The 26,945-nt window shown below is 37.7% G+C and overlaps 1 protein-coding gene across 1 annotated transcript; it reads right to left on the minus strand.

The window, feature by feature from the left end:
- Positions 1-15,095: 15,095 nt before the first annotated feature.
- On the minus strand, positions 15,096-23,157 carry LOC102921946 (NKG2-A/NKG2-B type II integral membrane protein-like). Its single transcript, XM_076566113.1, has 6 exons — positions 22,549-23,157; positions 22,127-22,228; positions 20,696-20,746; positions 20,046-20,197; positions 18,123-18,223; positions 15,096-17,846 (listed from the first exon to the last, which is right to left on the minus strand). The coding sequence occupies exons 1-6, from the start codon at positions 22,733-22,735 to the stop codon at positions 17,708-17,710; spliced, it is 732 nt and encodes a 243-aa protein (XP_076422228.1). The 5' UTR covers positions 22,736-23,157; the 3' UTR covers positions 15,096-17,707.
- Positions 23,158-26,945: the final 3,788 nt, after the last annotated feature.

A 26,945-nucleotide genomic window follows, 5' to 3' on the forward strand; every position in this document is an offset into this window, starting at 1 on the left:
AGTGACAAGCTCCCTCTGTTGCCAGAAATCCAGGTCTCCTGCAGTGAGGGTGGAGTTCACAGGAGGCCTGTGGGAGCTGAGCACCAAAAGGTGAAAGTCAGTCACAGAAATCTAGGACAACAGTGACAGTGAACTGAGCAGACTGTGCAGTGAGGCTCAGAGTGAGTCAAGAGTGGAAAAGGAGATTTCTCACCAAGGTGTCACTGACAGTTGAACAGGAAATTCTCATACTTGAATGATTTTGAAATCAGTTTTTCTCATCACACCTTTACAATGTAAGGTCACTTTGGGTTCTTGTTGAAAGGACATAGTGGTCAACTAAGTGTGCTGTGTAGTGTGTCATTTTCCGAGTATCTCACAAGAACGCTATGTGTTTTAGAAAGGTGAGAGAATTAATCACCAAGCTTCCACTTACAAGAGTTTCTTAGAGGGTTTTTCTCTTCTACTGAAAGAGACTTTTTCATATAATATGTTCTGATTACAGCTTCCCCTCCCTCTACACTTTCCAGTTCTTCCATATCTATCCTCCCCTCTGAATCCACAGTCTAGTTGTCTCTCCTTAGAAAAAAAAACAGGCATCTAAGGGGTAATTAATATAATATAATAATTAATATAATATAATATAATATAATATAATATAATATAATATAATATAATATAATTAATATAATATAATTCAAAAGCAAATAAATAATAACAGAAATAAAAGACCAAAGAAGAAAAAGAGCCAAAGTGCATGTAGATGCAGAGTTACAGGCATTATTACACTCAGGAATTCCATAAAAGCCAAAACTGGAAACCATAATATATATGCAAAAGGACCTATAAATTAAAAAAAAAACACAAGAAAACTAAACCTGACTTAATATTATGAGACAAATACCCTCCAAAGGTGCTGTGGAGTTTGTTTTATGTTAGCCCTCAACAGCTAGGCATGGGCCCTACTTAAGAGTGGTTTATTTCCTTGGTGTGACTCCCTGGGAGAAAATTACATTTTCATTAACAAGGTAATTTCTAATCACCAATTAGAGGTAGCCTTCAGGTTGGGGAGGGGGTCATGTGTCCACTTCTCCCTTCAGTTCTAGGATTCTATCTGGTGTAGCCCCATGCAGACCCTGAACATGCTGCCACACAGTCTCTGTGAGTTCATATGTGTGCAAGCCCTGTTGAGTCCAAAAGCCTTGATTCTTCGGTGTCCTCCATCTACTCTGGCTCTTACACTCTTTTTGTCTTCTCTTTTGTAGAATTCCCTGAGGCCTGACTGGAGAGATTTGATGGAAATATCCGGTTAGGACTGAGTGTTCCAAGGTCTCTCACACTCTGCACATTGTCCAGATTGTGGGCTTCTGTATTTGTTCTCATCTGATGCAAAGAGATTACCTCATGATGGCTGAGCAAAACGCTCATCTATGAGTATAGCAGAATGTCATTTATGAGTCATTTTATTGCTCTGTCTTTTAGCAGAACACTAGTGTTTGGTTTTCACCTAGGTCTCTGGCCTAGCTAGTCTCATGTTCTTGGTCATCAAGCAGCATTGTGTATGAGTTCCATCTCATGGAGTGAACCTTAAGCAGATATTGGTTGGTTATTCACACAGCTTTTTGTCACTATTTTCACCAGAATATCTTGCAAGCAGGTCACTCTTTTAGCTGGGTTGGTGTTTACTTTTCTTCTGTAGTAGCAAGCAGTGTCTTCTAGTATCATGAACACTAGTTAGTAGACATGAAGTCTCTACATAGGAACCAGCCCAACTTCTTCACATTCAATGAGTGTGTATGTGTTGTTTTCAGCAATAAAGCCTCACTGTCAGTGTGTAGAAAGCGATCGATAGCTTTGGCAATAGCTAGGGTTGGTTTGGCGTTTCCTTGGGCATATTTTTAAATCTCTCTCTCTCTTTCTCTGCTGAAGGCTGCTACACCCAGTCTAAATTATATTATATATATTTTCTTCCTCATAGCCATATCATATCACACATATCATGGAAAAGTCACGAAATCATTATAAAACTCATAGTAACATTATCAACTGAGATTAACTTGACATTAGTGTAATTAATACATTTTTCAACTTCTAATGACTTATGCAAAACCCCACAAAAATATCATGTAACATTTTTGTTAAAATTCTTGAAGTGGCTACAATTTGTTTCATTTTTAAAAACAAACTTTTGTTTAGAATTCCTTTAATGAAAATAATTATGTTTAGTGGGTAAAACACTATTGAATATTATCAATGTTGCACTGTGTCAGTATGACAGAAATTAGAATATTAGATAAGTACATATATTATTCAACTACTTACTCTTAATGTAACTGTATATATTTTAATAGGAATATTTAGTTTTTTTTAATTAGGAGATTTTCTATTCATTTTACATATCAACCATGGATTCCCCTGTTCTCCCTCCTCCCACTCCCCAGCCTTCCACCCCTACCCCCCATTCCCACCTCCAAGGCAAGGTCTCCCCTGGGGAGTCAGCAGAGCCTGGTACCTTCAGTTGGGGCAGGTCCAGTCCCCTCCTCCCTGCACCAAGGCTGAGCAAAGTGTCCCTGCATAGGCCCCAGGTTCCGAAAGAGCCAGCTCATACACTAAGGACAGGTCCAGGTCTCACTGCCTGGGGGCCCCCAAAACTGTTCAAGCTCATCAACTGTCTCACTTATTCAGAGTGCCTAGTCTAGTTCCATGGGGGTTCCTCAGGTATTGATTCTCAGTTCATGTGTTTCCATTAGTTTGGCTGCTTGTCTCTGAACTTTTTCCAATCATGGTCTCTATATCCCTTGCTCATATGATCCCTCCTCTCTCTCTTGTTGACTGGAGTCCTGGAACTCTGCCTGGGGCTTGGCCATGGATTTCTACATCTGCTTCCATCAGTCACTGGATGAGAGTTCTATCATGACTGTTAGGGTGTTCAGTCATCTGATCACCAGAGTAGGTCAGCTTGGGCTTCCTCTTGACCATTGCCAGTAGTCTATAGTGGAGTCATCTTTGTAGATTCCTGGGGACCTCTCCAGCACTCTGTTCCTATACCCATGGTGTCTTCATTTATAGTGGTATCCTCTTCCCTATTCTCCCAAACTGTTCCTGATGCAGTTGGGACCTCCGTCTCCCCTAAGCTCTCTTCTCCCTGATCCTTGCCCTCTATTACCCCCCCCTCACCTCCAGTTTGCTTATGTAGATCTCATCTATTTCTCTGTTGTTGGGTGATTCCTGTCTCTTTCCTAGGGTCCTCTTTACTTGCTAGCCTCCCTGAAGCTGTGAGTTGCAGTCTGGTTATCCTTTGCTTTACATCTAGTATCCACTTATGAGTGAGTACATACCATGTTTGTCTTTCTGAGTCTGGATTACCTCACTCAGGATGATATTTTCTAGTTCCATCCATTTGCCTACAAACCTCATGATGTCATTGTTTTTCTCTGCTGCATAATATGCCATTGTGTATATGTACCACATATTCTTTATCCATTCTTCAGTTGAAGGGCATCTAGGTTGTTTCCAGGTTCTGGCTATTACAAATAATGCTGCTATGATCATAGTTAAGCATGTGTCCTTGTGGTATGTTTGAGCATTCCTTTGGTATATACCCAAGAATGTTATAGCTGGGTCTTGAGGGAGATTGATTTCCAATTTTCTGAGAAAGCACCATACTGATTTCCAAAGTGGCTGTACAAGTTTGCATTCCCACCAACAGTAGAGGAGTGTTCCCCTTGTTCCACATCCTCTCCAACATAAGCTGTCTTCAGGGTTTTTGATCTTAGCCATTCTGACAGGTGTAAGATGGTATCTCAGAGTCATTTTAATTTGCATTTCCCTGATGACTAAGGATGTTGAGCAATTTCTTAAATGTCTTTCAGCCATCTTAGCTTCTTCTGTTGAGAATTCTCTGTTTATCTCTATAGCCCATTTTTTTTTAATGGGACTGTTTGGTATTTTGATGTCTAATTTCTTAGGTTCTTTGTATATTCTGGATATCAGCCTTCTGTTAGACGTGGGGTTGGCAAAGATCTTTTCCCATTCTGTAGGCTGTCATTTTGTATTATTGACAGTGTCCTTTGCATTGCAAAAGCTTATCAGTTTCAAAAGGTCCCATTTATTAATTGTTGCTCTCAGTATCTGTGCTACTGGTGTTTTATTTAGGAAGTGATCTCTGGTGTCAATGCATTCAAGACTACTTGCTATTTTCTCATTCTATCAGGTTCAGAGTAAGTGGATATTTGTTGAAATCTTTGATCCACTGGGACTTAAGTTTTGTGCCCGGTGACAGATATGGATCTATTTGCAATCTTCTACATGTTGACATGCAGCTATGCCAGCACAATTTTTTGAAGATGCTTTCTTTTTTTCTGTAGTACAGTTTGGGATTCTTTGTGAAAAATTAGGTGTTCATACATATGTGGATTAATGTAACGGTTATCAGTTCGGTCCCATTGGTCTACATGTCAGTTTTTATGCTAGTACCAAGCTGTTTTTATTACTGTAGCTCAATAGTAGAGCTTGAAGTCAGGGATGGTGATGCCTCCAGAGGCTGTCTTATTGTACAGTATACTTTTGGCTATCATGTTTTTTTTGTTTTTGTTTTTTTTCATATAAATTTAAGTATTGTTTTTTCCAGGTCTGTGAAGAATTGTGTTGGGATTTTGATGGGGATTGCATTGAATCTGTAGATTTCTTTTGGTAAGATTGCCATTTTTACTATGTTAATCCTACCTATCCATGAGCATGGGAGATCTTTCCATTTTCTGATATCTTCTTCATTTTTATTCTTCAGGGACTTAAAGTTCTTGTCATAAGGTCCTTTGCTTTCTTAGTTAGAGGTATTCCAAGTTATTTTATATTATTTGTGGCTACAATAAAGGGTGATGTTTCTTTGATTTCTTCCTGAGCCCGCTTATCTTTGGATATAGGAGGGCTACTGATTTTTTTTTTTAGTTAATCTTGAATCCTGACACATTACTGAAGGTGTTTATCAGCTGTAAGAATTCCTTGGTCAAATTTTTAGGGTCACTTATGTATACTATCATGTCATCTGCAAATAGTGAAAGTTTGACTTCTTCCTATCCAATTTGTATCCCCTTTATCTCTTTTTGTTGTCTTATTGCTCTAGCTAGAACTTCAAGTACTGTATTGAATAAATATGGGAAGAACAGACAGCCTTGTCTTGTTCCTGATTTTAGTGGAATCACTTTGAGTTTCTGTTTACTTTGATGTTGGCTGTAGACTTGCTATAAATTGCCTTTATTATGTTTAGGTATATTCCCTGTATTCCTGATCTCTCAAAGACCTTTATCATGAGTGGTATTAGTATTTATCAAAGGCCTTTTTTGCATCCAATGAGATGATCATGTGTTTTTTCCTTTCAGTTTGTTTTTATGGTGTATTACATTGAAGGACTTTCGTATGTTGAACCAACTATAGCTAGAGTTTTCCTGTCTTGCCCACAATCAGGATAAATCTCTGTCACCCGCCAGTCCCACAGCCGATCAGACCCAACCAAGTACACTGAGACTTACATTGCTTACAAATTGTATGGCTGTGGCAGGTTTCTTGCTAACTGTTCTTATAGCTTAAATTAATCCATTTCTATAAATCTATACCTTGCCACAACCTCATGGCTTACCGGTACCTTCACATGCTGCTTGTCATGGCGGTGGCTGGCAGTGTCTCCCTCACTCAGCCTTCCACTTCCCAGAATTTTCCTCTATCCTTGTCCTGCCTATACTTCCTGCCTGGCCACTGGCCAATCAGTGTTTTATTTATACTGAACAATATCCACAGCAACCAACCTTGCATCTCTGGGATGAAACCTACTTGATCATGGCGGATAATTGTTTTGCTGTGTTCTTGGAGTCTGTTCATTAATATTTTACTGAGTATTTTTACATCAATGTTCATGAGGGAGATTGGTCTGTAAGAAGATTCTCTTTGTTGCATCTTTGTTAGGCTTGGGAAGCAAAGTAACTGTAGTCTCATAGAAGGAGCTTGGTATTGTTCCTTCTGTTTCTATTGTGTGGAACAATTTAAAGAGTATTGGTATAAACTCTTCTTTGAAGATCTGGTAGAATTCTGAGTTGAAACCATCTGGTCCTGGGCTTTTTTTGGTTGGGAGACTTTTAATGGCTGTTTCTATTTCCTTAGGGGTTATTGGTCTATTTTAATAGTTTATCTAGTCTTGATTTAACTTAAGTATGTGGTACTTATCCAGAAAATTATCCACTTCTTTTAGATTTTTCCACTTTTGTGGAGTACAGATTTCTGAAGTATGTGACCTGATGATTCTCTGGATTTCCTCATTGTCAGTTGTTATGTCTCCCTTTTCATTTCTGATATTGCTAATTTGGATGTTCTCTTTCTACATTTTGGTTAGTCTGGATAAGTCTGGATTGTCTATCTTGTTGATTTTCTCAAAGAACCAACTCTTTGTTTCATTGATTCTTTGTATTGTTCTCTTTGTTTCTAGTTTATTGATTTCATCTTTCAATTTGATTATTTCCTGGTGTCTATTCCTCCTCAGAGACTTTGCTTCTTCTTGTTCTAGAGCTTTCAGGTATGCTGTTAAGTCACTAGTGTGAGATTTCTCCAACTTCTTTATGTGGGTATTTAGTGCCATGAATTTTCCACTTAGCATTGCTTTCATAGTGTCCCATAAGTTTGGGTATGTAGTATATTAATTTTCTTTGATCTCTAGGAAGTCTTTAATTTCTTTCTTTATTTCTTCCATGACCCATTGGTTATTCAGTTAAGCATTATTTAGTTTCCATGGAAGTGTAGGCTTTCTGTAATTTTGTTGTTATTAAAACCTAACTTTAAACGATGGTGGTCTGATGGAATATAGGAGGTTATTCCAATTTTTTTTGTACCTGTTGAGGTTTGCTTTGTGACTGAGTATGTAATCAATTTTAAAGAAGATTCCATGGGGTGATGAGAAGAAGGTATATTCTTTTTTGTTAGGATGGAATGTTCGAACTGTAGATATCGATTAAGTCCATTTGAGTCATAACATCAGTTAAGCCCCCAACTTCTCTGTTAAGTTTCAATTTGGTAGATCTGTACAGTGGTGAGAGTGGACTGTTGAAGTCTTCCACAATTAATGTGTGGGGTTTTTTGTGTGATTGAAGCTTTCGTAATCTTTCTTTTACATATGTGGGTGCCCTTGTGTTTGGGACATAAATATTCAGAACTGAAATTTCATCTTGGTGGATCTTTTCTGTATTGAGTATGTAATGTCCTTCTTGATCTCTTTTGACTGACTTTAGTTTGAAGTCTATTTTGTTGGATATTAGGATAGCTATACCAGCTTGCTTCTTAAGACCATTTGATTGGTATGAGTTTTCTCAGCCTTTTATTCTGAAATAGTGTCTACCTTTGAAACTGAGGTGTGTTTCTTGTATGCAGCAGGAAGATGGGTCCTGTATTTGCATCCATTCTGTCAGCCTGTGAATTAAGTCCATTGATATTAAGGGATATTAATGACCAGTGATTGTTAGTTCCTGTTATCTTTTGGTGGTAGTGTGTGTGTATTTCTCTCCTTTGGGATATCCTGCTATGGGGTTGTTTATTGCTTGTGTTTTTCTGTGTATATCTGACTTTCTTAGGTTGGAATTTTCCTTCTAGTGCTTTCTGTAGGGCTGGATTTGTGGATAGGTATTGTTTAAATCTGGTTTTGTCTTGGAATGTCTTGTTCACTCCATCTATGGTGATTGAAAGTTTTGCTGGCTATATTAGTCTAGGCTGACATCCATGGTCTCTTAGTGTCTGCATTATATCTATCCAGGTCCTTCAGGCTATCAAAGTTTCCATTGAGAAATCAGGTGTTATTCTGATTGGTCTGCCTTTTTAAGTCACTTGGCTTTTTTCCTTTGCTGCTCTTAATGTTCTTTCTTTATTCTGTATGTTTAGTTGTTTAATTTTTATATGACCAGGGGAATTTTTGGGGGGATCTAGTCTGTTTGGTGTTCTATAGGCTTCTTGTATCTTCATAGGTATTTCCTTCTTTAAGTTGGGAAAGTTTTCTTCTATGATCTTGTTGAATGTATTTTCTGTGCCTTTGAATTGGTACTCTTCTCCTTTTTCTTTCTCTTTCTTTCTTTCTTTCTTTCTTTCTTTCTTTCTTTCTTTCTTTCTTTCTTTCTTTCTTTCTTTCTTGTTTTTTGGAGACAGGGTTTCTCTGTGTAGTTTTGCGCCTTTTTTGGATCTAGCTCTGTAGAACAGGCTGGCCTGGAACTCACAAAGATCTGCCCGCCTCTGCCTCCCAAGTGCTGGAATTAAAGATGTGTGCCACCACCGCCCAGCTTCTTCTCCTTTTTCTAGCCCTATTATTCTTAGATTTGGCCTTTTCATGGTGTCGTAGATTTCCTGGATGTTTTGTGTTATGACTTTTTTGGCTTTGGTATTTTTTTTGATTGATGAATCTATTTCCTCTATTATATCCTCTATACCAGAGATTCCCTCTTCCATCTCTTGTATTCTCTTGGTTATGCGTGTATCTGTTTTTCCTGTTCATTTACTCAGACTTTTCTATTACCAGCATTCCCTCTGTTTGTGTCTTCTTCATTGTTTCTATTTCCCTTTCAGGTCTTGAACTGTTTCCCTCACATGTTTAATTGCCTTTTCATGGTTTTCTTGGCTTTCTTGAAGGGATTTATTGATTTCTTCCAATTTTTAGTTTGTCTTTTCCTCAATTTCATTTTTTATTGAAAGGCCTCTAGCATCTTTATGATGCTATTCTTAAGGTCACTTTCTTCTGCTTTTTCTACATTGTGATGTTCAGGTCTTACTGCTGTCGGAGGGCTAGGTTCTGGTGATGCTGTATTGCTCTTTATGTTGTTGTATGTAATTTTGCCTTGATGTCTGCCCATCTCATCCTCTAATAGGTATAAGAGGTGCCTGTGTCTGAGCAAGTTGCTATTGGTCCACTTTGTGCTTGTTATGTCTGTGTCTTAGGAAGCTGCTCTTGGGTCAACCCAAGCTTGTTGATTCTGTGACTCACAGAGCTGCTCTTGGTCTTATCAGGGCTTTTGGTCCAGTCATAGCTGACAGATTCTGTGTTTCAGGAAGCCTCTCTTGGTCCAATGAGAGGTGGCAGATTCTACATCTCAGAAAGGCACTCTTGGTCTAACGAGGGATGGTAGATTCCTTGTCTCAGGAGGTTACTCTTGTTCCAGTGAGAGCTGGTGGTTTGTTTTCTGTACCTCAGGAAGTGGCTGGTTTCTCAGATGGATGGATATGGGGATAGGGCATGTAGATTGCAGGGTCTAGTGGGGGGTCGTGAGGGGTGGGGCTGTCCCAGGTGCCCTGCCTGCTGGCCGACAACTGGGACAGAGTTTGGAATATTTAGTTTTAAATGATACAAATTCAAATATAACTATGTAGCAAATAAACTAAATCAAAAATTCTCACCTATGTGACACAGAAGAATTATCTCAATATTTTCAGGTTTGTTTTGTGGCCTTTATTATGATCCTATTTGAAGGATCATAATAAATATGATCACCTATGCGAATATTGTAACTTTGGAAATTATTGTGTACTCTGCTGAGGTTAATTGAAGGGTCAATGTTCTGTTCTTAATTACAATAGCTGGAAAAAATAGAGGGTGTGTGAAATAATTAATATTTCTACAAATCTGAATTTTAATTTCTTCATTTAAATCTTTTATATTAAAATATAAGAATATATAATAAAAATTAATTTATGTGGAAAATTCTTATAGAAATGAATCTTTGGGGAGAAATTATTATAAATATCTAAATATTTCTAAAATTTCAAAACTGATCAAACTTTGCAATAGTTACTGTAGCCACTTACAAACGTTAATTAGCATATTCATAAGGGTTTTAAGAAGCATGTCTTTGAGTTACAAAATAACATATAGACATAAAAATCACTTTGCAATATTTATATTATTGTACTTTTTTTCGAGTTTCTTTTTTTTTTCACTTCTTTTTATTTATTTTTTTATTTTACAATACAATTCAGTTCTACATATCAGCCACGGATTCCCTTGTTCTCCCCCCTCCCGCCCCACTCCCCTTCCCCCCAGCCTACCCTCCATTTCCACCTGCTCCAGGGCAAAGCCTTCGCTGAGGACTGAGATCAACCTGATAGACTCAGTCCAGGCAGGTCCATTTCCATCCTCCCAGGCCGAGCCTAGTGACCCTGCATAAGCCCTGGGTTTCAAACAGCCAACTCATGCAATGAGCACAGGACCCTGTCCCACTGCCTGGATGCCGCCCAAACAGATCAAGCCAATCAATTGTCTCACCCATTCAGAGGGCCTGATCCAGTTGGGGGCCCCTCAGCCATTGGTTCATAGTTCATGTGTTTCCATTCGTTTGACTATTTGTCCCTGTGCTTTATCCAACCTTTGTTTCAACAATTCTCGATTATATAAACCCTCCTCTTTATAGCTAATTAGACTCCCGGATTTCCACCCCGGGCCTAGCCTTGGATCTCTGCATCCAGATCCCTCAGTCATTGGATGGGGTTTCTAGCACGACAATTAGAGTGTTTGGCCATCCCATCACCAGAGTAGGCCAGTTTGGGCTGTCTCTGGACCATTGTCAGCCTACTTGAAGACCCAGCTACACCACTCTTGGGCATATACCAAGGAATACTCAATCATACCACAAGGACACATGCTCAAGTGTGTTCATAGCAGCATTATTCATAATAGCCACAATGACTGATGGAAGAAGATGCAGACATCCACAGTCAATCGCTAAACAAAGCTCCAAGAGTCCCGTCAAAGAGAGGGAAGAGGGATGAACAAGTGCATCAGGATCATGATGGGAAAACATGCAGGGATGACCAAACCACACTAGAGGGAACTCATGAAATTTAGATCAATAGCTCTGGAGCCTACATGGGAATGGACTAGGTAGCCCCTTTGCATGGTGAGACAGCTGTGTAGCTTGATCTGCTTGGGAGGCCCCCTAGTGATAGGATTAGAATCTATCTCTCACACACCTATGATGGAACACCTCCTGCAGCCTTGAGGCAGGGGGAAGGGCTTGGACTTGCCTCTACTGAATGTGCCTACACATGAGAGTCCTCACCTTTTTTTGGGGGGGGTAGTGGGAGAGGGGTTGGGAGGGGAGGCTAGGCGGCAGGAGGAGGGAAGAGGTGAATGGTAGTATTGTCTTCCCAAAATATTGTGTACCCTAATATACTTATCTGGGGTCAGAGACAGAACAGCCACTAGATACAAAGGCTAGAAAATGGTGGCACTCACACCTTTAATCCTAGCATTCCAGAGATAGAAATCCCTCTGGATCTCTGTGAGTTCATGGCCACACTGGAAACAGCCAGGCATGGCGACACATGCATTTAATCCAAGGAAGTGAGCCTTTAATCCCAGGGAGTAAGGCAGGAAGCAGAAAGGTATAAAGCGTGAAGATCAGGAACTAGAAGCATTTGGCTGGTTAAGTTTTAGCTGGTTAAGCTTCAGGCTTTTGAGCAGCAGTTTAGCTGAGAGCCATTGGGATGAGGACACAGAAGCTTCCAGTCTGAGGAAATAAGATCAGCTGAGAAGTTGGCCAGGTGAGGTGGCTGTGGCTTGCTCTGACCTTTCAGCATTCACCCCAATACCTGACTATGGGTTATATTAAATAAGAACATTTAAGATTCGTGCTACAGAGGGGGAAATCTTTGATTGGTGTGTAAAATGAATGAAATTATTTTCTTAATAAAATGAATAAAAAAGACAAAAATTTTTTAAAGAAACAATTCTTTTTTGTGCTTGAAAATGTTAATTGACATTAGACTCAGCCATGAAATAGATAATATCAATAGACAACATCAATAGACAATCAAACAAAGAGGAGTCTGTTATCTGTCATGTCAGGGTTGTTTATTTCTATGAAACATCTGGAAGACTGAGCTCAAACAAATCTAAGTTTTTATTTCCTAAAGTGCACAAAAATAAAGTTTATTATAACCTGTATAGTCATTGACCACATAAAGACATTGTGGCTAACGCTGTGTCTCAGTGGCACAGCACTTGCCTACTATGTGGGAGGATTTCCAGCAAAACAACAAACAAAGCAAAACAACAGCAACGAGGAGATTCTGGTCAATGATGAATCAAGTATAACTATCATCCCACAATATTACTTAGCTGAAGACAGTGTAACTGCTACAGTTTACCTATTTTCTCTAGGCTGTTTATACAAACATGAGAATGTGCAATGACACATTCCTAAGAATGTCATTGTCATTCATTGAGTAATTATTTGTGGAGTTCTCTGCAATCACCACAGCCAGCAGGTTAATAGTCTGAGGGAAACAAGAAGGAAATTCAACTCAACATGGCTCAACATGACTCAGTTTGACCTTGAGTAGTTCATTTTAGGCATATTCAATTACAGTACAATTTGGAAAAAGTGTTTCCTGATGAGAATTAATTCTACCCCACATGCACAACAAAGCTTAAGACATCCTCTTACTGGGTTGCCTAGTCCAGCATTGATATAAGAGCTTTTGCCTTTTATTGCATATTGTTTTCTACTGTTTGGCTGTCATCTCTTGGATGTCTGTTATTTCTGAAGAGAAAATGGAGGGAGTAGTGGTTCTCTGGGAGATGGTTGGGGTAGAGGGAGCTAGGAGGAGTGGAGAGAAGGGAAACTGTGGCCAGGATGTACTATATAAGAGAAGAATCTACTTTCAATTAAAAAAGAGACATGACTATATCTAAATGCTTTGTAAAGGACAAGAGACATCTTTCAATAAAAATAGGATCTATGGATTATCTAAGAAAACAAGCTCAAGATGAGGATTAGGAGGAGGATCCAGTGTGGCTTTGGGTACACAGACATTGAAAAAGTAACCAGCCTTCTGTGTGGAAAACAGGTTATCACTTTGAAGAGAACACTGGTTCTCCAAGTACTTATCTGTGACCACAAGAACCTACATGCCCCCTATATTTCTATTAATTACACTTTATTTTTATAAATTGAATCTTATTTTTAAGTACTCCATATATGTACTCTATACATGTTGAATTCATTTTGCTTACATATTAGTACACTTAAGATTTAAAGATGTCAAATAATGTAAACCATGTTATATTCATTAATGTTCCTTTTTCTTGTTTGGTATAGTTATATATATTGCTAGTATAGACACTGACTTGAAGTTTTAAATTATAAAATCATATATATATATATATATATAGAGAGAGAGAGAGAGAGAGAGAGCATACTTTTATTATATGCAATGATATGAGCTTTCACTTTTTTGCCATGTAACTCTGTTAAATCTATGTTTAGAAAATGATATAAAAGATATAAGAAGCACATATGTGATTTAATATAGTAAGAATAGTTACAATTTATCCTTTTAACTATATGGAACTTTATAAAAATAATATTAAAACCATGGTTGCATTTTTTCAAATTACCCATCTCTCAGGATAGTACTGTTAAAATAATTCTTCCTTGGCTTTTATTAAAGGAAGGTTGGCACTTAAAGACGAATAACTTGAAAGTAAAATATAAGTAAATGAATGTTTCACTATGATGGCAAAATGAATGAATTTGCAAGAATAGAGTCAGCACTTGTCTGCGACGAAAGGAAACATTTGAAATTCTTCTAAAGAAAATTGCTTCCTGTGAATAACAGACTTGGACATACAAAAGGAAGAGTAGAAGGAATTATTAGGGTGTTCTTAGGTAGATAGATAGTAAATGAATGCAATATTGATGGGAAAATATCAAATTCAAAATTTGATAGCATTTCAGGAAGAAAATACAGACTAAACAGTGAGCAAAAGTAGAAAGTTGTTGGAATTTTTGGTTGTTTGAAAAAGAGCAAAATTACTAATTTATTAGGTTTTAATGAATAAAGACTTATAATGTAAAATGTGAGACATAAATTAAAAAATATTTAAAGTTAAATTAACAAATTTAACTGAATTTAACAAATCTATGTCATAGCATATGATCAATGAAAATGTTATGTAAAGAAAAAAAACAGAAAAAGTAGAGTTCATGAGATGGTAGTGTTCAAAATTAAATGAAAATTAAATTTAATTGTATATGCAAGCAACTTATAAATATCATAGTAATCTAATAATACATTAAATATAAGCTAAATAATATTCCACATAAATTAATATGGGTTTGTATTTCAACTTTCTCCTATTAATAGGGAACTCAACATAAGCAAAATAAAATATGAAAGTAAAAAAATGAAAACTGAACCAAAACCAATAGTGTACTATCATAAGATGACAATAACCATTATTGGAGATAATGTATTTAATAATGTGTTTAATAATGCCAAAATTGCTATGCCAACCACTAATAATATTTCAGTAACTACAGTGTACCTAAAAATAAATGAAAAAATAGTAAAACACAGACTGGGAAGATAGGGGGTTAATCCCAAATGGGACCTTGATACTTCTGTACCATACCTCATCAAGGAGATGAATCTGTGAGGTTATGAAAATCCTTAAGCTGGAGAGTCAACACAGGCATTCACTCACATACTCACCTTTGTGAGCCCACAAAGCTTAGGTTCTTAGATCCACATGGGAAATTTCCTCAGAACTATATTAATATTTCCAACTGTATAATTAGAAATTATTTAAAGCTGAGCTGTCTACACAGTAGCTGTAGTAGCCTAGCTATGCTTGCATAGGACATTCAAACTAAAGCTATTTAAGTTAAAATTAATTTAAAAATAAATATAACATAGAGTAAGTTCTTCAGTCATACTAGTCATATCCACAGTCATGTGTCAACATCATTGCAAATTCCTTTCACTTTTTTGAAAAAAAATCAGTAAGTGACCAATATTTTGAAGCAGGTAGTTTCTAAATCTGAAACATATTTCTAAATAATGATGGGACAAATAGATTATAATAATGGCCTTTCACGATTATGAATTATAAAAAAATACAGCAAAGTTTCTCTTACAAAAAATTGATTTATTCAAAACCAGTATTACAGAAGAGAGATTTTAATATGAACATTAATCCATAATTAATTACATAATTACAATCAGAAAAGCAAAACAAGTTGAAATTCTCAAGAAATGAAACAGAAAGTAGACAACAATAAACTTTACAATATCATGAACAAGAACAAAATTCCCACAAAAATGGTCAATAAAGACCAAAGTCACTTTCATTGAAGAGACAGAAAGCCAGGCTTGGTGACACATGCCTGTAAACCTCTGCTCTCAAGAGACAGAATGATTGGTGACAGTTTGATGTCAGTCTGTGCTACACAGGGAGACACTGTCTCCAAAACAAAACAAAGGGTTGTGAGATGGTTCAGCAAGTAAACGTGTTTGCCACCAAACGTTTTGACCTGAGCTTGAACCCTGATTCCCACATGATAGAAAAAGAGAACCAATGCCTGGAAACTCTCCTCTGACTTCTTCTGTACATGTGCAATGGCATGACATGGGTGTGCACGCTTGCACACACACACACACACACACACACACACACACACACACACACCATAAATAAATGGGAAAAAGAATTTAAAAACAAAATTAAGAAACAAAAGACACATGAAACTGATTGAAGGCCCCTGAAAAAGTATTAAGAAGGTGTAAATATTTTATGTCTAAATTTAATTTTTTTCATTAAAAATTTCGCAGACCAAAGATATTGAAACTATATTAAGAAATCATTTTCAGGAACATTGCCAAATTCATTTTATGAGGCCAGAGTCACCCTGATACCCAAAGCACAAAAAGACTCAATAAAAGAAAGAGAATTACAAACCAATTTCCTTCACGAACATGGAAGCAATAATACTCAATAAAATACTTGCAAACTAAATCCAAGAACACATCAGAAAGATCATCCACTAGGATCAAGTAGGCTTCATCCCAGAGATGCAGGGATAGTTCAACATGCAAAAACTGTCAATGTAATCTACTATATAAACAAACTGAAAGAAAAAAAAAACCCTACATGATGATCTAATCAGATGCCAAAAGAATCTCTGACAAAATCTCACACTCCTTCACGATAAAAATCTTGGAGAGATCAGGAACACACGGGTCATTTGTAAATATAATAAAGGCAATTTTTAGCAAGCTGATAGCCAACAACAAATTGAATAGAGAGAAATTCAAAGCAATTCCGCTTAAATCAGGAAAAGACAAGGCTGTCCACTCCATATCTATTCAATGTAGTAGTTGAAATTCTAGCTAGAGCAGCAAGACAACTGAAGGAGATCAAGGAGATACAAATGGAAAGGAAGAAGTCAAAGTACTACTATTTGCAATGGTATAATTGTACACATAAGTGACCCCAGAATTTCTACCATGGAACTCCTACAGCTGATAAACACTTTCAGAGAAGTGGCTCTGGATACAAGACTAACTTTAAAAAATCAGTAGCTCTCCTATACACAAATGACAGATGGGCCCTGAAGGAAATCAAGAAAACAACACCCTTCCAATAGCTTCAAATAATATAAAATACCTTGTGGTAACTTTAACGAAGTAATTGAAAGAACTGTATGACAAGAATTTCAAGTCTTTGAAGAAAGAAATTGAAGATATCAGAAAATGGAAAGATCTCCCATGCTTTGGATCAATAGGATTAACATAATTAAAATGACCATCTTACCAAATGCAATCTACAGATTCAATGTTATCCTCATCAAAATTCCAACACAATTCTTTCCAGACCTTGAAAGAAGAACATTCAACTTCATATAGAAAAACAATAACAAAAAAATAAGATATGTAAAATAGAACCAAACATGACTGGCAAAAAATGTCAATGAAATGATTCTTAATAATATTCTGCTGTACCCATAGACTGTCATAATCAACATCAGAGAGCCCTCATCCAGCAACTAATGGAAAGTGTTGCAGAGACTCACAGCCAAGGTGGAACTTGGTGAATCATTCTGGAGAAGGTGAAGAAGGGTTATAGGAGCCAGAATGGTCAAGGACATCACACACACACACACACACACACACACACACACACACACACACACACACACACACACCAAAAAAAACCCCATAGAATCAATTAACCTGGACTTATAAGGGATCACTGAGACTGAACCGACAATCAGAGAGCCTGCATGGGACTGACCTAGGACCTTCCCATATATGTTACAATTGTGTACTTGGTCTTATTGTGGAACTCTGACACTTTTGTCTACTTTTGGGACCCTTTTTTTCATACTGCTTGCCTCATTCATCGTTAATATGAGGGAAGGTGCCTAGTGTTATTTCAACCTGATATGCCATGTTTGGTTGATATCCCAGGGAGATCTGCCTTTTCTGAATAGAAATGGAGGAGGAATGGATGTGAGAAGGGTCTGGAAGGGGAAGAATAAGGGTATGTACATCTATACAGAGATATTGTTAATAAATGAGTAACCTAATTGAACTAAGAAATCTCAATTTGTAATCTGCAGCTTCCAGCAAAGCAATTCTACAAAGTCCTATGACAGCACATTGAAGGGTAAATTCAAAATTTAACAATGCTTCTGCAGAAATATAGCAATCTGTTGTAAAATATAATATTATAAAGAATATCTTGAGCAAAAAGATTCAGATACAAAAGCAATATTCGTACTTTTTTGTGTTTACTAGACTTCAATGATTTTTTAAAAATTCATTAATAATGCAAATAATAAAATTCACTTTAAGATGTACACAACCGTAATTCTATTTTCAGGTTATGAAATATAACATTACCTGGCAGACTCCAAGTACAGGTGTTTTAGTTGTTGAAATTACGCTCACAAAGATATGTATGTAAAGCTGTACAGTCTTCTGTTGTGAGGCCAGAAGCTGACAGCATGACACAGTTATGTTCAACACGGGAAAACTCTGTTTTCCTGCAATGGGGCAAACACAAAATTCAGATATACTTTATGTGGATAATCTACTAAATGAGTTCATCTCATAAACAAGTGTAAAAGAAGGATCTCATGCAAGTTGGCAAAGTGTGGTAAGGACTGATTATTATGAAAGCCAAGTAGCCCATTCTTCGGATTCACATGAGCAGTTAATGAAGGTCAGCATCATTCTGCCTGTACATAACTCAACTTCATTTACTGACACCACTCTTCTGAGGTCTCCTCTGTATGATTTTCTCTATGTGTGTATCTATTGTATTGTTCATGAAAACTTACTTTGATTTCAAAGTTGGGTCTTTATTCCCAACCCCTAGTTGATTTTTGCTCTTCCTAAAATCTCCAGTCCATGAGACCAGTGAGAGCATTTCCAGAAAGACCTACCAGAGAAACAAGGAATTTTCATCAGTATGAAGGCTCTTATTATTTTTTAAACAATGTGTATTCAGTTGTAGCATAGTTATTGTCCAACACAAATCAACATATTAAAGTTGAGAACATTTCTTACACTGCCAACATACTCACATATGTGTTTAATTTTGATCTAGAATTTTTAATTTACTTTTAAATGTTTATAATTAGAAAATTTGTCCTTCAATTAGTGGAAAATTTCACAACTGATTTATGTACCTTAATAGATATTTATTCTAACAACAAAAACAAACCAGAGATTCAAACAAATTTCCAGAAACTATGCATGAAATTCTCTAGGTGCTGTTCTCAAATCAATTTTTCTGCTCTTTCTCCCAGTTCAGTTTTAGAAGGAAGGTTATGATTTACTATGAAGCAATGACTGATGCAGTGGACAAAATTTCTGTGTTCTGGGTACCACATTATCATTAAGTACCTGAGCCTCCACTCTTATCTATCACTGTAGGGGTGGATTACTGAAGGTAGCATTAATGCTTCTCTTGGCTACTATCGTAAATACAAGGACAAACTTGGGGAGTAATAATAAAAGACACAAGCAAATAATTCTGAAGACTTGAAACAAAAAGCTGAAAGAGCATGACACCTGGAGATAAGGGACTATAGAATGGCAGGACATCCTGTCTCCCTTGTCCAATGGAAGGAAATGTCCTTACATGTTCTCTTCCAGAACCCAAGCAACAGCAAGTGGATTATGTGAGCTCCCTCCTCCATGTGTAAGAGAGACTGGTCAGCAGCACTGGGAGAGGCTGAAAGAACCTAATGGGGTGATTGTTCATAGGAAGTGCTTCTCCTACTTGCTAAAGGACACCAGAGTGGAGCTGGTGTAGTGGATCCCGTGAGTACAGATGGCCATGTAAATGCCTCTGTCTTTAAGGGTGTGACACTCACTTCTTCCCTCCAGCAACACCAGATAGAGTGGGTTTTAGAATGTTATGCTCACATAACAGGGCAGTGAAACTGAGCAAACTGCAGATCAATGCAGTAAAATGGATCAATGATTTGCTCTGAGACCATGAAAGAGTAATAGTGGTGGTTGTCAATCTTCCAAATGCTGCAACACTTTAATACAGTCCTCATGTTGTAGTGACCGAAAACCATACAATTATTTCTGTGTTGACTTCATAACTGAAATGTTGTTACTTAGGAATCATAATGTGAATATCTGATATTTCCTATTTTCCTAGGTGACCCCTATTGAGAGAGGGTCATTCCACTCTCAAAGTAATTGCAACCCATGGTTTGAGAACTGCTGAGTTACATGATGTCTATGTAACAGTGCATACATATGTTGGATCCCTGTCTTACAAAAGTGAACGACGTGTGGCTAACTATAGCAAAAGTCAGAAAAATAGTTTTGTGCAGGAAGACCTGATGAGAGTATGCATAGGGAAGGGACATGAAGGAAATGGAAATGCCTGCATAGTTATCTGATTATAATTACCTCTACCTAGTCACTTTATGATCAATATTAACTATCATACATGTATAGATTTTTTTTTGTGTATGGTAAAATTAAATGGTAAGTTTAGTTAATTTCAGAATAAATATACTTGTACAAGAATGGCTTTCATAAAATAAAAAAATAAATCTGGAAATAAATATTCACTACCAATACATAAATATAAACAAAATATTGTAAAATAGAACAATGACATATTATACAGAGTTGTAAATGCATGAAACATGTACAAGAATATGAATGGACTCGACACACATCACATTGAGAGGAAGAAACATCAAGCAATGATTCACACAGCAGCTCTTTCTTACCTGCTCCTCTTCACCATCTATGTAAAGCAGAGTAGAGTTTTTGGAAGTGCAGGACACTAAACTGTCATTCCAAGTTTTTCTCTCCATACCAATATAGTAACAATTGTGGGAATATGATATCCACTCCTTTGAACAATGACCACAATGGTGTACTGAAGAAAGATGAATTTAATAGTGAAAATTAATATTTTCCTAGTTTTAAACATTCATGTAAAATATGTATCTACGCAGCCTAGAGGCTGATAAATATATATATAAAATATACACTCAAGCACACAAAGAAAAGATTCTGCCCTAATGTCCTGTGTTTATTTGTCTATCTAAACTAAACAAACAAGTCCTTACCCTACACATTTTTCAGAGTCACTGAACATAAGCTCTATTCTAGAACAGGGAGTTCATTCTGTCTTATCATAGTCCACCAGTAGGAACATTAAGCCAATTATTAAAAATTTTGTATGGTTATTTTATTTGAATATTTCTTATTGTAGGACAAAATGTTATCATCCTTAATATTTATTGATGAACATGTAGTGCTCACGTTTCTAGATTATTTTTTTCCTAGAAATCTACTATCACCTTTGCATAGCTTTAGTCAGACACAGAATATAATGAGTACAAGCATCAGAACTTTGACAAGAGAGGTGTACCTTTCTGGTTCCTAGTCAGGGAGGAGTTGATATGGGTCTTTGCTTCAGAATCTGGAGGGTTAAAATAATTCTTATGAAAATAAATATGCAAAATATTGTAACAATTTTAGTTTCTTAGTCTGAAGCTGATGTACTATTTTAATTGGGGTACAGTGGAATACAATTGAAATTGTAAAAAAACTAATATGGTGAAAACTATTTTAATGAAAGACCAAATTTCAACATCTTTTACCATATAACCTATAAAAATCATTTTCAAAACAGTTTCCACAGCCAGGTGGTGGTGGCACACACCTTTAATCCCAGCACTCAGAAGGCAGAGGCAGGAGGATCTCTGTGAGTTTGAGGCCAGCCTGGTCTACAGAGTGAGTTCCAGGACAGTCACCAAAACTACACAGAGAAACCCTGTCTCAAAAAAAACCCAAACCAAACCAAAACAAACCAAACCAAAACAACAACAACAAAACCCCCCAAAACCCCAAAAAACAAAACAAAAAAAACAACACATAAAAAACACAAAAAAAAACAAAAAACAATTTCCATCTCTCAGTAAAGAGTTTCCAAGATTCTAAACTATGTTGTTATGAAATCACTGATAAAGTCAAAAGTAAACATTTTATACAACTACTCTGATATTCATATTGATAAAATCATAATAACCATTCCACATTTAATCTAAATGTATATTTTAAAATTTAAATTAAGTGACTCTTCTTTTTGTTTTTTCAGCTAAACATTTTTTAAAATTCATTTATTTTAAAAAAGGTTTTTTTTTAGATCAACTTAGTAGACTCAGTCCAGGCAGGTCCAGTCCTCTCCTCCGAGGCTGAGCCAAGCATCCCTGTATAAGCCCCAGGTTTCAAAGGAGGAGATGGGAATGGGGCGTGGGTTGGGGGGAAGGGGAGGGAGTGGGAGGGGGGAGAACAAGGGAATCTGTGGTTGATATGTAGAATTAAATTATATTATAAAATAAAATAAAAAAGAAATTAGTTTTAAAAACTTTTTTTTTCCATTTTACATACCAATACCAGTTCCCCCTCCCCCTGCCCCCTGCCCTGCCTCTGTCCACTCCTCAGAGAGGGTAAGGCCTCCCCTGGTGAGTCAACAAAGTCTGGCATACTAAGTTGTGGCAGGACCAAGTGTTTCTCCTCCCTCCCCGCCCCCCCGCCCCCGTGTCAAAACTGAGCAAGTTATCGCACCCTAGGAAATGTGCTCCAAAAAGCCAGTTCTCGCACCCTGGAAAAGTCCTGGTCCCATTGCCAGGGGCTCCCCTAACAAATGTAAGCCACATAACTGTCACCCACATTCAGAGGGCCTAATTCGGTCCCATGCATGTTTCCTAGCTGACTGTTCTTGATAAGAAGTTTTGAAAGGCACTTCCAGTCATTAACGTGGAAAGTTCCTTTGTAATCTTTAAAAAAACATGCTTACATGGTGTGGCAACTGTAGTAATTATAACCACAGCGACCATTAAGGCAAAGCCGATGATGCCCAGGATCCCAGTGACGAGTTTTTCTGGGGGAGATGGAAAACCTGAAGAAAAAAATGCAAGGGATGAAAGGGTGGCTGTTCACAAGGTTTGCACACACAGAAGAACCACATACACAGCGAGTCAAACAGACAAACTCTGACCCCAGGTCCTCTGCGCCGTTATCGTCTGTAGGCAGTAACTCACAACAGAATGATCCCTAAATTCTTGCAACTGAGTGAAATCCACGCTCACAAATTATAAAAGCATGGGTCAAGCTGCATCTCCAGTCCTCACAGGGAGGCCATTGCCAACTCTGCGCCCATCTTTTCATGTGCCCCTGCCATCCTAGCGTAGTTACAGTGAGGTTCATTCAGTGTCTCACCTTTGCAGCAGCAGGCCCTGCAGGTTGGGGAACGCTCTTGAGGAGCATTTTGAAAGCTGAATTCCGCATAGGTGATTTCCTGCTCAGATACTGAAATGGGGCTGCGAGTGCTCCTCGGTTTCCTTTTCTGGTTCCTTGAGTCCTTCACCACATTCAGTTCTGCATAGGTGATTCCTTCGTTACTCATCTCAGCAGCTGAATGATGCCAGGACCTGTATTACGGTGGCTCATCACAAAAAGGTGCACGTCCTGATGCAGCTAAAATGGGTGGAGTTTGGAACATCAGAGCTCATTTTGCGGTTGAAAAAAAATTTTTTTTCGAGACAGGGTTTTACTGTGTAGTTTTGGTGCCTGCCCTGGATCTTGCTCTGTAGACCAGGCTGACCTGAATTTACCGAGATCCGCCTGGCTCTGCCTCCCGAGTGCTGGGACTAAAGGTGTGCGCCGCCGCTGCCCGGTGCGGTTAAAAGTTTTAGGGTAAGTTTTTTTCTTCTTGAACAATGAACTCATGTGCTGTTGTAAAAATAAACAAACAAATAAATAAATAAAATGTTTTGAAAGATAATCCATTTTTGACAAAATATTTTTGATAGGATAATAACTTGGTGAGGAATAAGAATGTCTACAAACAAATGTTTTACAAACTAAATTTAGCTTTCATTGGACTAACACCATAAAATGTTTAATGCTTTCATCAAAGATCCTTACAATGTAACAGAAAGGAGTGTTTTCTGTAACATAAATTTTTTATTGCATTGAGAATTTCACAAGTTAGTACCATACTTACATCATTTCCATCCCTCTCTCTTCCCCTCCAGCCTGTCCCATTCACTCCACTCCCTGTTGAATTCATGACCTCCTCTTTAATTATCATTTTACATATACATATGTGCTTGTGTACACAACAATTTGCTGAACTTTTATAATAAATTGAAATACTGAGGTAAAAACTGAGTGCTTTAAATGGGTTGTCCAGGAAGTTTGAAACATATATATGCACATATAACTGGCAATTACTTTTAATAGCTAATTTATTTACAAAAATAAATTGTATCTTATTAAATTTATTTTATTTGGAGTAAATGATGAAATTCAGAGAAATGACTAAATAAAGATATTATAAATGCTAGAAAATGCTATGTCAGAAAAATCTTGCATAAAATAAGTGGTACTGGAAATACTTCAAAAGTGATTTTAATGTCCCTTTTATTTAGAAAAATAATTATCTAACATGTGAAACTATAACATGATAAAAATGATTCAAACTAGAATGCTGTTGGTTCAAAATTCCCCCAAGAGTTTGAAGCTGTCAAAATCAGTGTCATTTTAGTCACATACAATACCATTGTAATAACTCAACATAACTGATAATTCATTAAATTAGTCCTGAAATCAATGACATCTAGAATTAATTCTGAGTTTAAAATATAAATGTGCCTTTTGTAAAGTTACTAATAGCCCAGTGCATTCATCTAAAATATGAAAAAAATATATAAGACAATTAATACTCACCTCTGGCATGCAGAGCTCTCAATAAATGCTAGCTATTTAAATTACTATTTTAGTCTCAATTTCTACTATGATTGTTCTTCACCACTCAGTGAAAGTCCTTTTAAGAACCTGTGACATCTGGATAAATCCATATGCTGCCATCCAAAGATTCACAGAGCACAGTTGGAACACTTAAAATCCACATTTTATCGTCAGCTCTCTGGTGGCTATAGGTTTAATTATATTGGTAAGCAAACACAAACGTGAGTGGGTGACTGACTCTCCACAGACACCAAGGACAGAACCTTGAGACAATCCTCCAGTGTGTCCCAAGCACTTGGATTTCTCTGGGTTGTTTAGAGGATCCACATCCCAGTTTGATTCCCTGCAGCAGAGCTGTGCCTCAGTTGTTCCACATGAGCATGTGCAGGGTCCCCTCGACTGACTGGGCTGGTGGAGACAAGGGAGCAGTGACAAGCTCCCTCTGCTGCCAGAAAGCCAGGTCTCCTGCATGAGGGTGGAGTTCACAGGAAGCCTGTGGGAGCTGAGCACCAAAAGGTGAAAGTCAGTCACAGAAATCCAGGACAAGGGTGACAGTGAACTGAGCAGGCTGCGCAGTGAGGTTCAGAGTGAGTCAAGAGTGGAAAAGGAGATTTCTCACCAAGGTGTCGCTGAAGGTTGAACAGGAAATTCTCACACTGACTGAAATCAGTTTTTCTCATCACACACCTTTACAACATAGGACACTTTGTCAAAGGGACAAAGTGGTCCTTTAAGTGCCCTGTGTAGTGCGGTCTTTTCAAGCTGTTTCCCTAAAACTGTTTGAACTGTTTGCATATGTACAAGGTAAAGAGGTCAGGCAGGGGGACTGGCCGTGCATGGAGTTCATTGCCTTCTACAGAAATAATTATTCCAAAGAAGAGAAATTTAGATTTGTAAGCCTGGATACTACACCAGGATACTGTTTTTCCCCCTTTCCCTTCCTTCTCCCTTCTCTTCCTCCTTCCTTCCTTCCTTCCTTCCTTTCCCTTCCTTCTCTTCCTCCTTCCTTCCTTCCTTCCTTCCTTCCTTCCTTCCTTCCTTCCTTCCTTCCTTCCTTCCTTCCTTCCTTCCCTCCCTTCTCTCTCTCTCTCTCTCTCTCTCTCTCTCTCTCTCTCTTGCTTCCTAATTTTACACCCTTATGAGGTTGCTCAAGCCAAGTATAGACAACATTATAACACACACACACACACACACACACACACACACACACACACACACACACACACTCTGTCTCTATGTGTGTGTGTATACAGAGAGACACATTATATTTCAAATATTAATTATATCATGATAGAAAAATTAAAATTCATAGGAATATTATCAATAATATCCAATGCTGTCTATTACCAATTTTTCTGAGTAGTGATCCAATTTTCATCTTCTTATGGCTGACACACACAAAAAAAAATCATGGCACACTCACCTTCTCCAACTCATGTGTTTGCTTGTTATCTTTTGATTCCTAATTTATTTCATTTCATTTGTATAGGTGTTTTCACTTCATGTGTGTCTGTGTACAGTGGATATGCCTAGTGTCCTTGGTGGCCAGAAAAGAACATTGGATCTCCTTAGACTGGAGTTACAAAGATTGTATACCACCATGTGGGTTCTGGGAATTGAACCTGGATCTTCTAGAAGACCATCCAGTGTACTTATCTCTGAGCCATGCTCCCAACACTCCTATATTTTATTTCATATTTTAAAAATAATAATTTCTAGCCGGGCGGTGGTGGCGCACGCCTTTAATCCCAGCACTCGGGAGGCAGAGCCAGGCGGATCTCTGTGAGTTTGAGGCCAGCCTGGGCTACCAAGTGAGTTCCAGGAAAGGCGCAAAACTACACAGAGAAACCCTGTCTAAAAATAATAATAATAATAATAATAATTTCTAGGGTTCTCTTAACAAAAAATTGAACTTTTTTCTTTCTTTCTTTTTTTTTTTTTTTTTCATTTATGAGACAGAGTTTCTCTGTATAGCCCTCCCTGGCTGTCCTGGAATTTGCTCTGTAGAGCAGGCTGGCCTCAAACTCAGAGATCTGCCTGTCTGCCTCCCAAGCACTGGGATTAAAGGCATGCATCCCCACAGCCTGGCTACATTTTTGATTTTTAAGCTGTGTCAATTTACCATAGGTTAGAATTATAAATAGCTGTTCATTATTTATTCATTCATCTTCTATCATAACTGTTTATATTTTAACAGGAATATATTGTTTTAAATTACAAAATCCAAGTCAAACCATGTAGGGAAATAGACTGCATTTAAAATTCTCACATGTGAGATATGAACAGGTTGTGGGGGGTATTTCAAGAAGGTCTCCCACTCATATCCCCTGATATCAACAGTAATTTTGCAGCCATCCACAGGTAAAGGGGCATTTGTAGGAGATTTGAGATTCAGAGAAGACTTTGTAACTTTCCAGTGGAACTTGATGTCACAGACAGATCCTTTGAAAGAGGATTCTCATTTAGGTGGCAGTTTTGCTGAATGCTGTCTTAGTTCCAGAATCAGAAACGGCCGTCTGCCCCATCAGCCCCATTAGGACTCTTGCTGGGCACTGCTAGTTACCCAAACCACCCGTTTTGAGGTTTCAGCTTCTGCTTGACACCAATCTTACATCCAAGGGATGGCTTGCTAGACATGCCCACATGCATCTCCAGAGCAGGTTTAATGACCTCAGCCCCACAAAAAGATACTTAAGTGGCCAGGCATTGGGCACATACCTGTAATCCTGGCAGAGCCTGGAGGCTAAACTCGAGTTTAAATGATCCTGCTAGTTTGCATAAGGTTTGTTTCTGCTATGACTTGTGTTGGAACATAGTGGCCAGTATAGGGTAAAAAGGGCCAAGGAAAAACACTCTAACCCTGA

The sequence above is a fragment of the Peromyscus maniculatus genome, chromosome 3 (genome assembly GCF_049852395.1).
Source record: "Peromyscus maniculatus bairdii isolate BWxNUB_F1_BW_parent chromosome 3, HU_Pman_BW_mat_3.1, whole genome shotgun sequence".
Classification (NCBI taxonomy): domain Eukaryota; kingdom Metazoa; phylum Chordata; class Mammalia; order Rodentia; family Cricetidae; genus Peromyscus; species Peromyscus maniculatus.